The sequence below is a fragment of the Hesperophylax consimilis genome, chromosome 1 (assembly GCF_061612785.1).
Source record: "Hesperophylax consimilis isolate HC1 chromosome 1, BYU_Hcon_1.0, whole genome shotgun sequence".
Classification (NCBI taxonomy): domain Eukaryota; kingdom Metazoa; phylum Arthropoda; class Insecta; order Trichoptera; family Limnephilidae; genus Hesperophylax; species Hesperophylax consimilis.
Genome location: NC_142836.1, coordinates 21,746,042 through 21,762,171, shown reverse-complemented (window position 1 = coordinate 21,762,171; position 16,130 = coordinate 21,746,042). Strand labels below are relative to the sequence as shown.

The window sequence follows — 16,130 nt, the reverse complement described above, 5'->3', positions numbered from 1 at the left end:
TTTACATAATAATAATGGGGCCTTGGGGTACTAATGTCAAATGGGTATAAGTTGCTTTTCCCTATACACATCACTTCAGGCTGTTTTTCAAGATTGTAGGGTTTAAAGGGTTAAGAAGCAATTTAAGGCAGTAATTGCACTAGAAATATTTACCTGGGGCCTTCTTGTGTTCTTTTTCTTGCTGGCTGATGACCTGTTTCTCCTTGTGTTTGGAGAGGGCTCGCTCCAGCTCACTTTTCTGATTCAGGACATTCTTTCCACTGGAAGGAGAAACAAATTACATTAGAAACATATAATTCTTTACTGAAAACTTTATGAAATCACTAATTTGACCATATAGGAATAAGACCCGGGCATTACCCGGGTGCAATACAATTTGGGACACTGGCCTCCACAAAGGTGTTGATCAAACTAGCAAAGCGTATTTAGTCCCATCCACTTGCAGATTTAGTTAAGTAAGGTTAGGTTAGGAATGGGTTGGATCAAACGGTACAATCGAAGCGCATATTATTCTCTACTGGCATGCTCGAATTAGCACTATAAAAAATGTACAGGGCGGCAGGGGGTAAAGGGCATCAGAAAGGGAGGTGATAATACATGATGCTAGAAGTAAAAGAGTTCAATAATTTATTTCAAAATTCTTGTTTTTTTTATGCAAAAATATTTCGCAATAAAATATTTTATTATTTTTTTATATTATATTATTTTTTATCAACAGTTGGAAATAATTGACAATATCAGTAACGACACTATAAAATAATTCAACACAATGCAACACTGTCAACTGATTATGACGTTTTGTTTTAGCATTCTCAGCGCCAAATAAATAAAAAGGAGTATGTGTAAATTAGGTTAGGATAAGTCAGATTAGGTTTTAATTAAGGGTAGATAACTCACATCTTCTGGTTGAAGAGCAACTCCCTGTGCAGGTCCTGGCGGGGGCTGGACTCGAGGCAGGGGTTGACTAGACGGCGGGGTGCGATAAGCCCTCCCCCTTCCCCTGCCCCATTCCCCGCGGCGCCGCCGCCCCCCGACCCGTCGTTTTGCACCATCACACGACCAGGGGTCGCTACTGTAACAAAAAAAAAACAATATTATTATTTTAAAAAAAACAACTAGGTATACAGTCAATATCATAACATCTCTTTTGGTGGCCTCATTGATGTAATTGTACTGATCGATGGGGGCAAGGTGGCAAAAGGAGGCTACTGTCTACATGAGATTTCCAATAACCACCTCATCATCTTTTTCCACCCTTTAAAAGAAGAATTTTGATGCTTTTTGACCACAACATATTTTTAGTAATTTTTATTTTTTTATTTTTTTTTTATTATTTTTATTATTTTTATTTAACAAAATAGGTAGACCAACAATACTGTCATATGCCAACTTGTCTGCAGGATCCACCCAATAATACATTTTGTTGGAAAACGAGGAAAATATCTTTAGATCTTATATGGAAATACTCGCAGTCTATCTCAGTTAGTCATAAATATGAATGAACTAATTTGGAAATCGTGAAATTTGTTCATTTTGAAAATACAGTAGTCCTGGAGGGAGGTCGTACACATGTCATCGACACTTGACGTCTATTTCTCGCATGTCTTGTATGAAAACGAAAAATACAAGATACTAGTTCTTATTGTGAGTAAAATTGATATTTATAAACTATATGTATATTTCTATATGCGTGTTGACAAAAATTGAGTTGATCTAGAAATTTATGACGGCCTCCGTGGTCGAGGAGTATGGCTCTCGACTAGCAAGCCAGAGTTCGCGGGTTCAAATCCCGGCGTGCGCAACTAAATTTTATTTGATTAATTTGTGTTATTTCACAATTTACTCTTTTAAAATAATATGTAGTACAATTGAGGTAAATTACAGAGTGAAAAATACTCTCAGTATTACCCTGGTTTAAGACCACCGTTCAGAATCGAAACGTTGCTTGAATTGGCTTTAGCCGTGTTTGGCGACCAGATGTGAATAGCCAGGTACTTATCTACCCTCATCTACTCCACCTCCTTCCCCTCTCCACTACCTTCAGCCTCACAACACACCCCAATTGGAGATGCCATAGTCTCACTGGCTCCAGACGGTTGGGAGCAGTTACGACTCGTTGTGCGGTTTCACGATAAACAAAATAATTTAAAAAATGATGCCAGAACTCCACGGTTTTTCCCACAAGGGTAGGCAGAGAGGACGGACCGCCAAACAACTCGTTCTTGGCACACACACACCTTGCCTCATTCACATTTATACATCGTCTCATGTATGCTCTTCTATTATTCTGACTCTTGACATGGCACGACTTAAGTATCTGATTCACTGTCACGTATTCCTCGGGCGTCCCCGACTTCTGCTACCATTAACATTTGCGTAATATATTCTCCTTATATTCGTTCATTTGCTCTACATGCCCAAACCATCTAAACGTCCCTTTCTTAATTTTACTCATTACTCACACATACGCCTCAGGGATCTCATTTCTACAGCATTGAGTCACAACAAGGCAATAATGTATATCTAAATTCCGATTGATAAAATAAAATATTTATAATTTCCTAGACGCTTACAAAAAAAGAGAATACATTCGTCATGTCCGGATTTTTTATTAATTTCCTACATCGACATTATTATTGATAATCTCGTTAATAACTTAAATACCAGAGATAAACAATTGATAATATTTATTCCAAGCATGTCGTTGTTATCAAATTCTTAATCCAAAATAATGTAAGCAAAGTAAAGTGACGCTACCCGAAAATATAAATTACCAGAGTACCTAGATATCAGAAACATGACCATATAAGGTAAATGTGGGCGACTCTCTCATGCTATTGCTTATCAATACCCGTAATATAGCGTCGAGTGCGTCTCTCTAACACCAATATGTAGTATTATAATATACTGTACGATACGATAAGAGGTGACCTTGGCTTAGAACAATTCATTTCGGTGTCACATCGGTATATGTAATAAATTACTAGACAAATTATTTACGAGTGCGCTATGTAAACTTGTAATCGCAGAACACACAGAGACTTAAGCGCGATATCCACCGCGAACGAAGCTTTGCTAGTACTAACTTAGTTGAGTATTTTTCATTCTTTCGTTTCCACCACAAGCGTGTATGGAAGTATGAAAAAGACTCGATGCGATGCAAACTAAGCTAAACTATGTTAGTACTAGCTTAGCTTAGCTTCGTTAACGGTGGATATTGCGCTTTATAGTATTATGGAGACTTTTACATACTCGTATGATAAAAATATCACTGAAGAACCACAAGTAGACTAACTAACTAACTAACCATCACGCCGTCTCTCCGCAGGGGTAGTCAGAGAGGACGAACCGCCAAACAACTCGGTATTGGCACACACTTCTTGCCTCATTCACATTCATACATCGTGTCATATATACTCTTCTATTATTCTGACTATTGATATGGCCCGACTCAAGTATCTGATCCACTTGATCTTGCCATGTCTTTCATAGGCGTCCCCGACTTCCTCTATCATTCACATTCGCATTTTATATTCTCCTTACACTCTTTTCTTAGCTCATTCGCTCTACATGCCCAAACCATCTAAGCGTCACTTTCTTAAATTTACTCATTACACCTACATCAGCCTTGCACTCTTTGCGGATCTCTACATTTCTCACACGATCATACACGGTTTTACCACACATACGCCGCAGGGATCTCATTTCTACAGCATTCAGTCTCACAAATAGAAGTATACCTACATGTAGAATAAATATCAATCATTTTCAATCGGTGCAAAGACATTAGTTAAATTATTAGTTCATAAAAGTTTATACGAACGAAGGCATAATATTCGATATTTTAATCAATTTGATCGAAATTCCTTTAGTAAGAGCAATTCTGTGGTAGAAAATTATATTTGAGTACATTAATATCCCAATGCATAAAGAGGCTGGAGCACGCTTCAATTATTTGTTTTACGTTTAAACTCCGAATGCCGCTGTATCCATATACTTGATCGCAAAAAATTCTGAGCTATTCTGGGGAACTACTTATGGTATATCATATACCATTTTTACAAATATATGAACACATTATCTGGTAAGACAGTACAATTTTCAAAAGCCTCATTTTGCAAACAAAAAGTTATTACGAAAATAGAATAATCTGGTGGATGGAGATCTGCGTCGGTACTCGGAGAGTCAATGAAGGATTAACGGTAGGTACTTAAGCTTATAAATAAATATGGATAAAGAACGCTACACTTAGTGATACCTAGTTGCTTAAATGTGTTACAGGACGAAATTAAAAATAAATTACAAATTTAAAACCTAATATGGACATATACTATAACGGACTTTTCTGTAGGCCTTTTTAAGATATACAATTCCGTAGCCCGTAGTACATTATTTTGATGTTTCTCATAAGGTTTAGCTAGCGTTAATAATGTAGTGCCCGAAAATATATTTTTACGACTTGATTAAAACATCGAATTTTCTCTACTTTCTATAAATATAATATGCAAGTATTATATATGTAAACCTTTACGAAGAAATTATCTAAATGATAGTGAAAACCCTATCAAAATCCGTTGCGTAGTTTAGCTAAGTATAGTTTAGAACTAAGCGCACAAACAGACAGACGCGGATAGATACTTTATTTTATACTATTTATTAGAAAAAAAAATGCAGGAAATCACTTATAAATGTGCAAGGTTTATTGAGAACAGGGAGCATTTCTGTAAAAAACATTTACATACGAGTACAATCATATCTTATTATTAAAATAAATTGTTGAAATTAATCAGAATCGAAAATTTTTGCAGTTGACACAAGAGAGTTCCTGGATAATCCCCCTCATATGTCAGTAAAAAGAAGGTACACATTATAATGATATTATGGGTAGTGCTATTACGTTTGAAGTTGTACACTTCACTACAAGTTAATAGTCCTAGCAATAATATCTCGTTTTCCAAACCAATATAAAAAATTTCTTTAATTTAATTTAATTTGCGACCCAAAGTACGAAGAAATGATATAGAACACTAAACTTGCTGTAGTTTTTGTGTTTTTGTAGACAAACAAAATGATTGAGGATAAAAACATTAATAAAATCGTAGGCACTGGAAATAAGTCCTATCGCCGCATCATAAATATTAAGTTACGTCATTACGACAATGCTAATCCAACTACAATGAATGCTTAAATAGGGACCCGTATTAAATGACTTAACAGTAATCCGTGTAATGAATACCGCAACATAGAACATGCTAAATTCACCTCGACGAAAATCCAAAAGTTTTCATCGGCACGCGATCGGAAAAAGTGCAATATTGCATCACTGCGCCACGCCAATGCACAAAGCAAGTGCTTGTAAACACGTAATAAGTCACAGCTTTACGGGCTCCATGACGGGGACACTTGGAACCAGAGATACTAGCACCTATTCAAACAGCCTCGTGCTGCAGTCAAATCAAACAGCTCATAATTAGATTGACCCACAAAGCTAGGGGATGAATATGCACACGGGACTGCGCCACCCCCGGCTATATGAGAGGCGACATACACTTGAAAGGGGTCTCTGATTGAAAAGAAAATTGGAAAGCTGCGAATCTAATTGAATATGCTGAAAGAATACAAGGCGAATGCACAGTGAATGGATACAGGAATATAATAAAGCTGGTAATCAAATTGTTGCTGTGAAAGCTTTACAGTGTCATCTGGTAGTGGTTTAACGAGTTAACAGCGGATATTATAGCTTGTTTGTTTATAAATAAAAATAAAACATCAAATGGGCATTTTAAAATGATTTTTTCGTTAACGACTCTTAATAAGCAAGAAATAAGCATATTCATTTATTATAAAAAGGAAAACAAAAAATCATTACACGAATTGCCATCAAGAAGTTTACAACGATTAATAGAATTATATTTAAAAAACGATATTTAAAGTTAAATTATTATCTTCGTCGGCCATCCATTGAATATTATTAGTTATATGGTTTTCACGATGCGATTTTTTTTTCGATTTGTAGTTCATTTTATAGTAAACTAGCTTAGGTCCCCGGCGATGCCCGGGCTTTACGCAAAGTTTTCGAAATGAGATTTAGACAGTAATTTTCCTCTTATTTTGAACGTCAAATGTGCAAAATTACATCAAGAAGTAACAACATTCTGCTTTAAGAAGAAGGATAAGGGGGTGGTTTTCCGAAACGTCTTGTACACAGTGACCTTCCTATTGTTTTGAAAGTCAAGTGTACAATACTTAATCAATCTCGGGATAAAACTAGATTTATATAAAAATCAGATTCACGCCCACCCGCCACAGACACTCTTAATTATATAAATAGATATACGAGTCCATAATATCACCATCAACATGAAAAAACTGGATGAGTGATAAAACCAGACATTTTACGAAAACGGTAAAAATAAAGCAGACAAATAACAAGATAAATAAAGGGACGCTTAGGTGGTTAGGACCCGAAGAGCGGAGGACGAACAAATGAAGCTCAGGAGAACACGCGTGACATGCAAGTGGATGATCGAACAAGTTAGAGAATACTTGAGCAAGGTCACGCCAAGAGTCAGAATAACATAGGAATTAAAAATATGTGTGAATATGAATGAAGCAAGCGAGTGTGTTCCGGGACAGTAGTATTCAATCCTCTCCTTCTAGTCCTGTTTTAACTCGACCGTTTCGCATTTTGTCTGTCTGTAAATTTGTTTGTAGGTTTTTTCCATTTCAAGATGGTGGCCGTTTTAATGTTGCAATAAACATTATTTTTTCTAACGTGAAATCGTTGGGTAAATTCGAACTCTCTTATTCGTATTTTTTCAATATTATGGTACCTACCTGAGAAAGTGACGTTTTTTAAAAAAAAATTATTAATTTAATACAAATTGTATAATAATTCCTGATTTCAAATAAAATTTTTTACTAAAATATACGGTTTTATAATTAAGTACCTAATTAGGTATTAAAGTAGATATTTACAATTATTTGGATTTCTTATGAATTTTGATTTTGATTATTAAATAAGAGAAAATTAGAAACATACTTTTTTGGATGAGAGGTCTACTGTTCACAGAACTACTAGTTAGTATTCATGTCCATACCCATAATAAGGAAGTGGTTCTTTCGCGTGAAAGATCTCGAGAAAAAACCTTGAATAAGGATTATTCCCATTCCCTTTTCAGTCGCCTATTGAAAAGCGTGAAAACCTTTGGAAAAAAAATCCGTCACAGCGGATCGTCCCTAAAGCGGAAAGGCATCGATATTACGTTGGTGAGCTCTCGGATTTAACCACTAATACTCTCGTAGTAAATACATTGAAGCCCGCGGCGTTTCCTTCGAATAATCTTTAAATACACGTAGGTACATTATTATTAAATTACCAATTGACCCTATATTATTTCATCACAGGCTTGTGATAAGCCATCGCTGACGTATGCATTACATGGCTCGAGGAAGGCGGGTTCCGCCCTAAACTTCCGGATTATCCGATAGCTAAATAATTATGGGACAGAGTTTTGTGGCTGTGGTCTATCCCCTCTGCCTACCGCTGCAGAGAAACGGCGTGACAGTTTTTTTTTTATTATTTTTTTATATGAATACCGCGCAAGAGTACCAACTTCTCCCAACCGTCTGGAGCCAGTGAGACTATGGCATCCCCAAGTGAGGCTGAAAGTAGTTGGGAGGGGAAGGACAAAATTACAGTTAAAATAATTTTCCGTTAAAATATTACAATATCATATAGGTAGGTACTCTATCGTTTGACCAGAGTTACACAACATCAGTATTGATATAGATTACGAATAGAAAGAAATTAAATGTTACCATTTTCAAATAGGTACATTTTATCCATAATTGTTGGAGAGGGCTGGCAGATTGCCCTCTTAATATTGCCGTCTAATGTAGTATTCATTGACACGTTTAAAAAAAAGAAAATTACAATATATTTTTAGTAGATTATTTATTTGTTCGTATTTTGTAACTTAGTAACTTAACAGTAACTGTTATTGTTTTATATTAAATTATTTATTTTTAACCACATAGTTATTTCAACGTAAGATTTCCACTCACTAACCACTGACCAATAAGTTTAAAATTCAATAAATAGGTACAACTAAAACTCAGACATACAATTATTATTCATTTAAATATTTATTAAGCACTTGAATTGCTTTAAGGGTGAACATTTTCATAATAAAATGAATATTGAAAAGCGCAACAGTTGAGTACGAGCAACACGACGCGGCGAGCTTTAGAGTAGAAGAAAGCCAACATATCCTATACTAAGTTGAATGCAGCCTGCAATTGGTACTTATAGTTGGTAGTTATACTGTGTTCATAAAAACTGTGCTAATAATAAGATTTTTATAAAAAAGAAAGACTAACATATCAGGATTACGAATAACCTAACAACATATTTTTAACTCCTACTTCTATCACTAAAAGCGAAATATGTTGCTTGTCTAATGATGGAGGACTTACCCAGCAGAGGAATTGAACTCACGACGACACCTGGTCATCCGACGCATTTTCAATCCAGTCACCGTCCGGTATTCGTAGTACATTACAAAATATTTATACGTTCTTTTTAGAGCAGCTTTTGGAGACAAACAAAGGAGAAACATTTATGAACCTCGATGATTGCAAACGAGATTGCTCGGAGAGAAGGAGAAAATGAAAATATATTAGATGCAACTATTCGGGTCACGTAGTGCTTTATCTAATAATGACACGTCCCCATAAAACAAATTTTATATACTTTTTAATACAACGAATCTATTTGAAATAATGAACATTAATGACCTGTTTTTTTTTTCATGGTAAATTTTTCTAATAGAATCAACCTTAAATAAACATAGTTTTCATATAACTAACTAGAAAGCATGTTTATAGTGTAATTTTCTATCTATGCACCCAGTTGGTGATTTAATTATTTAAGCTGCAGGAAAGTGTGTCGCGAGGTAAAGAGAAGCCTTATAGAAAACGATTCGCTTATAAATAATACCTACAACAGGTAAGCCCTCGGTTCAAGTAATTAGATCGTAATTCTACCATCGTAATAAACACATGTGACATTTCCACAATCGTCGTGGATATAAAACTACGAAACTTGTACAATTATTGGCTAAGTTCGCGAGGTACATGTTTACACGTGTACATGCACTTGTGCAATATTTATTTATTTCTTCGTGTTCTCCATAAAACGATTATGCATCAAAATATATTACGGATAGGATTACAAATTTGAGGTACATTCAAGTTTAAATGATGCATAGCTCACATCTAAGTTATAATAAAACATGCAATCAGGCTATTTACAGATACAAGAACACGTGTAGGGATGTTGGGAAGTCCACAATGGTCACTAAGGGATTAAATCAGTCATGCTCCACTAATATTTACAGTTCAAGTTGGAATAATTAATTATCTCCAATAAACCATGGAACATCGCCATATACCAACACCTCCTAGATCACAAGGCCGGGACACTCGTTCAAAGCAGCGTCCTAACTTGTACGATATTTAACAAAAAAAAATTAATTATTATTTTTTTGATAAATTAATGTTTTTAAGACAAGATTTTATTTATGCATAGCACAAAGGATAACAATTATTTTTATAAGCAATAATTGTTCGTCTGAAACACTCATCCACATTGAAAAAATCTCCTGATAAAAAATACATGACGCCAACGTCCCGTTTCAGACGAACAATTATTGCTTATAAAAATAATTGTTATCCTTTGTGCTATGCATAAATAAAATCTTGTCTTAAAAACATTAATTTATCAAAAAAATAATAATTAATATTTGACAAGTTCAAGTATTTCACCTAAAAATGTAGACAATTTGTCTCAACGCCATCTAGTGAGAGAGTTAGCACTTACAATGCCTTTCTCATATAAAATAAAGTTGGTTGTTCTCAGGTAAAAAAATGTAACAAGCAGTAATTGTTGAATGAAACACTAACATATATTGAATAATTTCGCGGGTAAGAGATAAGCCTCCATAGCTCAGTGGTTAGAGCTTTCGACCGGAAATCGAATGGACACGGGTTCGTGTCCCGTTGGCGTCATGTATTTTTTATCAGGAGATTTTTTCAATGTGGATGAGTGTTTCAGACGAACAATTATTGCTTATAAAAAATAAAAAAAATTGTTTTAATTTTTTTTATTATTTTTTTTTTTTTTAAATTATATAATCGTCGCATCTAGGAATTAAACCTAGGATCTTAGCATTGCCAGGGCTTTGTTCTGCCACTGAGCTAATTCGACCCTATACCCTTCGGTCATGTTTAACTACGACTTCTACTTTAGAACTACCAACATTATTTTCATTTTCTTGACGCATATTTTTATTGGCTGCTATCTGATATATATGCATGGTTGATAAATGAATGATATTTGCATAATTTCAAGATTCTTCCCGAACTAAATGCAATCTAGATGGTGTCTTGCATAAATATATCTTTTTTTCTAATGGGCGACATCTATAGACTTTTCTACAAGTCTACAAGAGTACCCCGGCAAGGCCTGGGTCTTGGGTTAAATGTCACCGAATTTGTTTCAAATTTTCGTTTCAGTCGCTTTTGTCTTCAATTAAAAATTATAATTCATTTTCAATGTCCGTCTCGCGAGGAAATTCCTGCACCGAGACAGACAGACGTAGGAGGAACACACGCAGTTAGACATACTAAGGTTAAATAGTAATACATCTTTTCTTTGGGGTTAACAGAACATTTTGTAAGTTTTATAATATAAATGAGAATAACATATTTAAAATGGAGAAAGAAAAGATTAAATGAAATAGATATAATAATAGGAATGGTGAATATGGAAGTTAAGTTTTAGATATAACATTAACAGGTATATAGTAAAACTATTATACAGGTTAGGTTGTTTGTAAAATAATAGTATCTAAGTATATGTTTTACGGTAGTTTGCAAAAATGGGATGACCTATTTTAACATAAGATGTTTTATGTAAGCAAAGGCAAACTCAAGCACGTCTTATTTTAGCTATAATGAATAACTGCTTGTTTTCTTGTTCAAGTTTCGTTGGTCTTTGCCAATAAGGTCAAGGCTTTGACGTCATGATAAAAGTTAGAATCTAATGCCAAAACCCATAAAAATTTACAATATTTTGCTTCTACGAGTAGATAATATTTTAAGTATTAGACATTTTGAAAGAAAATAAATTCTAAAATGATATGTGATCATTAGGTAATACTTATTAGCATTATCTAATGACTTATCCAACTCATGTGTTCAACATAAAACAGGTTAAACAGTTATTACCATAATCAAACAGAAAAATATCTAATATGAACATTTATACACCAAGGTTTTTAAATATCTTTCTGAAAAGTGAGAGAGACGTAAACGTGAATTGGAAAGAGTGCAAATTTTATTTGTTCTCCAAAAATAGAAAAAAAATATTTTGCTGGAGTACGAAAAATGTTGATGAACGGAATGAAATAACAATATCCATCTATGTATTCCGGGAAAATAAAAAGTACCTTCAAGGCACGAGGCGAGGCGAAACTGAAGAAACGCGACTCTTAAGAAAACACGTAGGTGCGTGCACTACCTGTTCAAAACGATTACTGTAAGTGCTAAGTTGAACGCCATTCAACCAACCTATATCTAAAACACTCTTTTTCAATTGTGTAAACACAAATACATGACATAATATAAAGCTCGGAATATTGCAACCATATATAATGAAAAAGGGAGAGGAGCCATGAGCCATTATTAGTACGAAACCAGGCGCACAACGCGTGTCGCCAACATCGTTCATTAATACTACTGCAAATCGTATATACACAAGCGGCGCCCCGCCTTTGTTTCTCCCCACACTCCAAACGCATAACTTTTATTGATCCACTGTTTTGATAGCCCATGCAGTTTGGTCATAGTCCGGCGACAGTCCAATATAAAGTAAATAATTTGCGAAATACATCTGCTTGCAATTATCATGATAAACATGCAGCCTGAACTACGAGTAATAACCGCAGTTTACGCGTAGATAAAAAAGATTAAATAATAAAAATAGATATTGATGCACAGTGAATTATAATTGCATGAAATATTAATACCGAAATGTGAACTAAACGTGACTATCGTAGAGCTTAAAAGCTTCTCTTGTGTCACTACGTAGACACTAGACACTGGAGGCAAACTTTAATTAGCAGGACCTAAATGATTACACTGGACTCCCTTTTTACACGGTTTCGAAATAACACGGTGCTGCATTCCTTACGTGTTACTACTAAGTATGCGTAGAGAGGTATGTGGAAAGCGGGACGAAGGAGGAATAATTAGGACAAATAAATGTAAAAATCATTTTATAACAAACTAGCTGACGTGCACCCGGCGTTGTTGGGAGTTATCCTTAGGAAGATAGATATATTCCGTAGTGGACTTATATGTAGGCCTTTTAAAGATATACAATTCCGTAGTACATTATGTCGATGTATCTCATAAGGTTTAGCCAGAGTTAGCAATGGAGTGCTCGAAAAAATATTTTTACGACTTGATTGTAAAACATCAAATACCAAATGTGTGTTAACGGGTTCGTCTATTATCTGATATATTTTTTTGATAAAATTGAATTTTATTTTTTGATATCTGAATTTATTTTTATACAAGGAAAGCTATCCACCATTATTTTTTTGTATACCTACGAAAAAAAAAATATTTGCGTAATTTGTCGAATGTTCATGTTTTTCAATGATTCTATAATAAACAATATTTGAAAATAGTCTAAAATAGAAGCCGCATAGATAATATAAATCATAATGCAAGATATTTGCTTCAGAGCCGACATCAAAAGCTATATTTAAAGGTCATAATTTTTTTACAACACTAAAAAGTATCTCGCAAGAAACTAAATTATAAGGGTATCTCTGGTAGTGCGTAGGCGTTATATGAAAGGTTTGGGGTTTCGCTATAAAAGTGATTGAATAAACCATGAATATTAGATCTATCTGGTGACAAAGCACGTTCGGTTCTATCTTATAATGCTTAAGTTGTTTAACGCGGCTAAGTGTATTTTTAAAACAGCAGTACTTACGCTTAAATACAGCTGAGTTTATTTTATTTATTTATTTATTTATTATTGGATAATTTGTATAGCGCCACTTTTGTGAGATATCACCTCAGGGGCGCTTTATAGTTGATGCAGGTATTACAGAAAATATAAATATTACAAAAATAGAGTGAAGTTAAGTTAAGTAAAATGAAGTAAAGGAACAGGTGACACGAAGATAGAAGATGGAGACTCTGCAGCAAGAATCCCAGGTAGTTTATAATGCTGATGGTTTTACTTTCGATAAGTAAAGTAAATAAATGACATTCGCATGTTTGTGGGTTTGCTGTATTGACAGCGGAGTCAAAAACAACAGCAAAACATCATTCGCATTCCAGGATCAACCAGAAAGTAAAATAAAAGAAGTGTGTAATTAAATACACAAATAACTAATTCCTGACAGTTACTTAAACATTAGTAGTTTCACTTCGGCAACATTTTTCTAATTGCAATGAGCGTAGTCAAAAAATGGAAATAGGTAGTTTTTCGCTAATTCTTCCTTACCAGGGGTACATTTTTACTTCCGATTCGCTCAGTGTTCGTTTGGTGAAAGCGGTCGTTAAAGTAGCATCGAGTGGCACCATACAACGCCAGGGTTAGTGAAGTCTATTTATAAATGAACGCGAGATGAAACCTGTACAATAGCGCAGAACGTCCTTGTGAATGTTGTGAACAATGGAAAAAAAATAACGTAGGCGCAATGCAAGCGAGTACAACATGTTATTAAACAAGATAAGTAACTTATTATTTTTCTTAGTATTTCACTAGGAATTAAATATACGATCATCGGGCATCAGCAGAGCAACGGTTTACGCTTGACGGGATACGGGATCGAATCCTGCCGCAGCGCACAAATATACTGACGATGAATTTTCATTTTGGAATTTTGGTATTGAAAAACGGATCAACCTTGAAAATACGTTTAAAAATTGATAGGCACATTAGACAAGTATAGCACAAACAAAACCTCAAATGTTTATTTAACATTTATATGAACACTTAAATTACACAATATTAGTGTCATTAGTGTCTACAAAAAATCCTGAAAATATTTTATATACTTGTAAAACACAAAATACCTAGGTGTAAATTTTGTATTATTGGAATTATTGAGTATTTATGTGTATTTCAGTACTAACTTGAAATGAAAAATACACGATTGTGTTCGAAATAAGATGGCTTTACCAATAAAGTGGAGTATACAAAGATACATTTATAGTTCACATATATATATATTTTTAGAAATTAGATGGCTCTACCAATAAAGTGGTGAATACCAAGTAAAATTTATAGTTCACGTCTAAAAATACACGATTGTGTTAGAAATAAGATGGCTTTAACAAATAAACTGGTGAATACAAAGATACGTTTATAGTTCACATCTAAAAATAAATTATTATTGGTGAAAAAAAAACCCTTTCGCCCACTCAAGCTGAATAGAATGTACTATTGGAGTTCTCATTGTAAACGTATTTCCACATTTAGACGGATGATTCTGTGAAAGCATTGTTTGTACAAACCACCCGTCGGATAGCGGAAACAGGAATGGTGGTTGGTATACATTTTTATACAATAATTGGAGTGGAGAATCGATGACCTTACGTCACAAAGGACAGAAATGGACTATCGCATAACTACTGTGTATCTACGTGTTAGGCAGGTACGGAGCAAACCAGGGGAAGCTAAAGGGTACCTGTACCATGACGTCATATCGTTAGCTACACAATGGAAAAATATATACACTGACCTCTAGGGTGTTTTCATAGCAACACAACCTGTAAGATAAACAGTTATACTGCATACTTATATAGAATGTGCATAAAATACAGTCAACAAGTGCAAACGAAATACTTTCAATATTATTAATACGGGTTATTTTCACTCCACGTGTTTTACAAATGCGTAAAATTCATTAAACATAATGTTTATTGCGTAGCTTAATTGATAGGCTTTGAGCTACAAGCATGTTATCAGGTATAATGATTAGTTCTGACTAGAAACTAGTCAAGTGTGATATGTATTTATTATTTATAAGCATATTTTCCAATAAAAAATAAGGACATGTTAGTTTACGGACTTAATGAAAATACTCCGCGTTTTTACAGAGCCTTAAAAAAACCATACTCATTTTTTTAAAGTTAAGTAGGTTGTTAAGGTTGTCGAGAGTCAATTTTATTCATGTTAACTTTTGGCTTACTAACTCAGTGATTCGAGAAGTTCAAAAAGAAAGAAAAATAATTGAATGTTAACAAAACACTGTCGTATTTTGTAACAATGACATCCCATGTGTGTTATCTTTTCCTGTTAATTATCCTTAAAATACATCATTTTCACAACACTGTATTCAATTCCACTCAATCTCGTAACTGTCCGTATACAGGAATGAATTATTGTTTGCTTATTACCTAGTTGTTCCCGAATCAAATATTCACGAACTTCCGCGTTATATATTCACACATTCCTTGATCTTATTCGTTAAGCTTCCATCTTCCATTCCAATTCTTATATATCTATTAGTATCTATTCTTAGACGAAATAATAATTTACAATAATATTCAATGGAAGTAATAACAAAATAAGGTTAGAAGCCTGTTGTGGGCGAATCTATGTACCCGAAGTAAGGTAAATTTTATCTTATCGAAGGAAGCAAACACTTTGTGGCTTGACATTAAATAAATTTTATCTTATTCTTGGTGAAATTGATCAAACCTTTGCAAACATTGCAATCCTTTCTGGAAAAATCGTTCAGGGACCTAATAAAATATGAGGGAAGCCTAGGTCGAAAGCAGGACGCCAGAAAGCCTGCGAAGGAGAAGAATAAGAAAATAAATAGCGTCTACCTACAAGAGTTTGTGAGGGCATACCGCTGGTAGATACATTGTAACCAGTGGCGGTTTTCTCTAAAGTGCGTTTATGCGGCGAACCCCCATTTAAAAGATGAGCAAATAAAACAAACTTGTTTTATAATAATATAAGCACATTATAGATAGCACGCTATTAAAATTTCGCCTTCAAAACCCGCGCCACCGAAAAATACGATACATAT

General features: G+C 34.4%; 1 protein-coding gene across 8 annotated transcripts in view; it reads right to left on the bottom strand.

Moving 5' to 3' along the window:
- The window catches only part of LOC149426439 (protein FAM107B), a 173,588-nt gene that overhangs the window by 1,249 nt on the left and 156,209 nt on the right, over window positions 1–16,130 (bottom strand). For 7 of the 8 annotated variants that reach the window (XM_089651564.1, XM_089651598.1, XM_089651590.1 and 4 more), the window contains exons 3-4: window positions 898–1,072; window positions 154–260 (exon numbers count right to left, since the gene is read on the bottom strand). In XM_089651564.1, the coding sequence (XP_089507690.1) occupies window positions 154–260; window positions 898–1,072 (282 nt within the window). The remainder of the gene's footprint in view (window positions 1–153; window positions 261–897; window positions 1,073–16,130) is intronic. The other variant, XM_089651625.1, reaches the window with a different exon arrangement.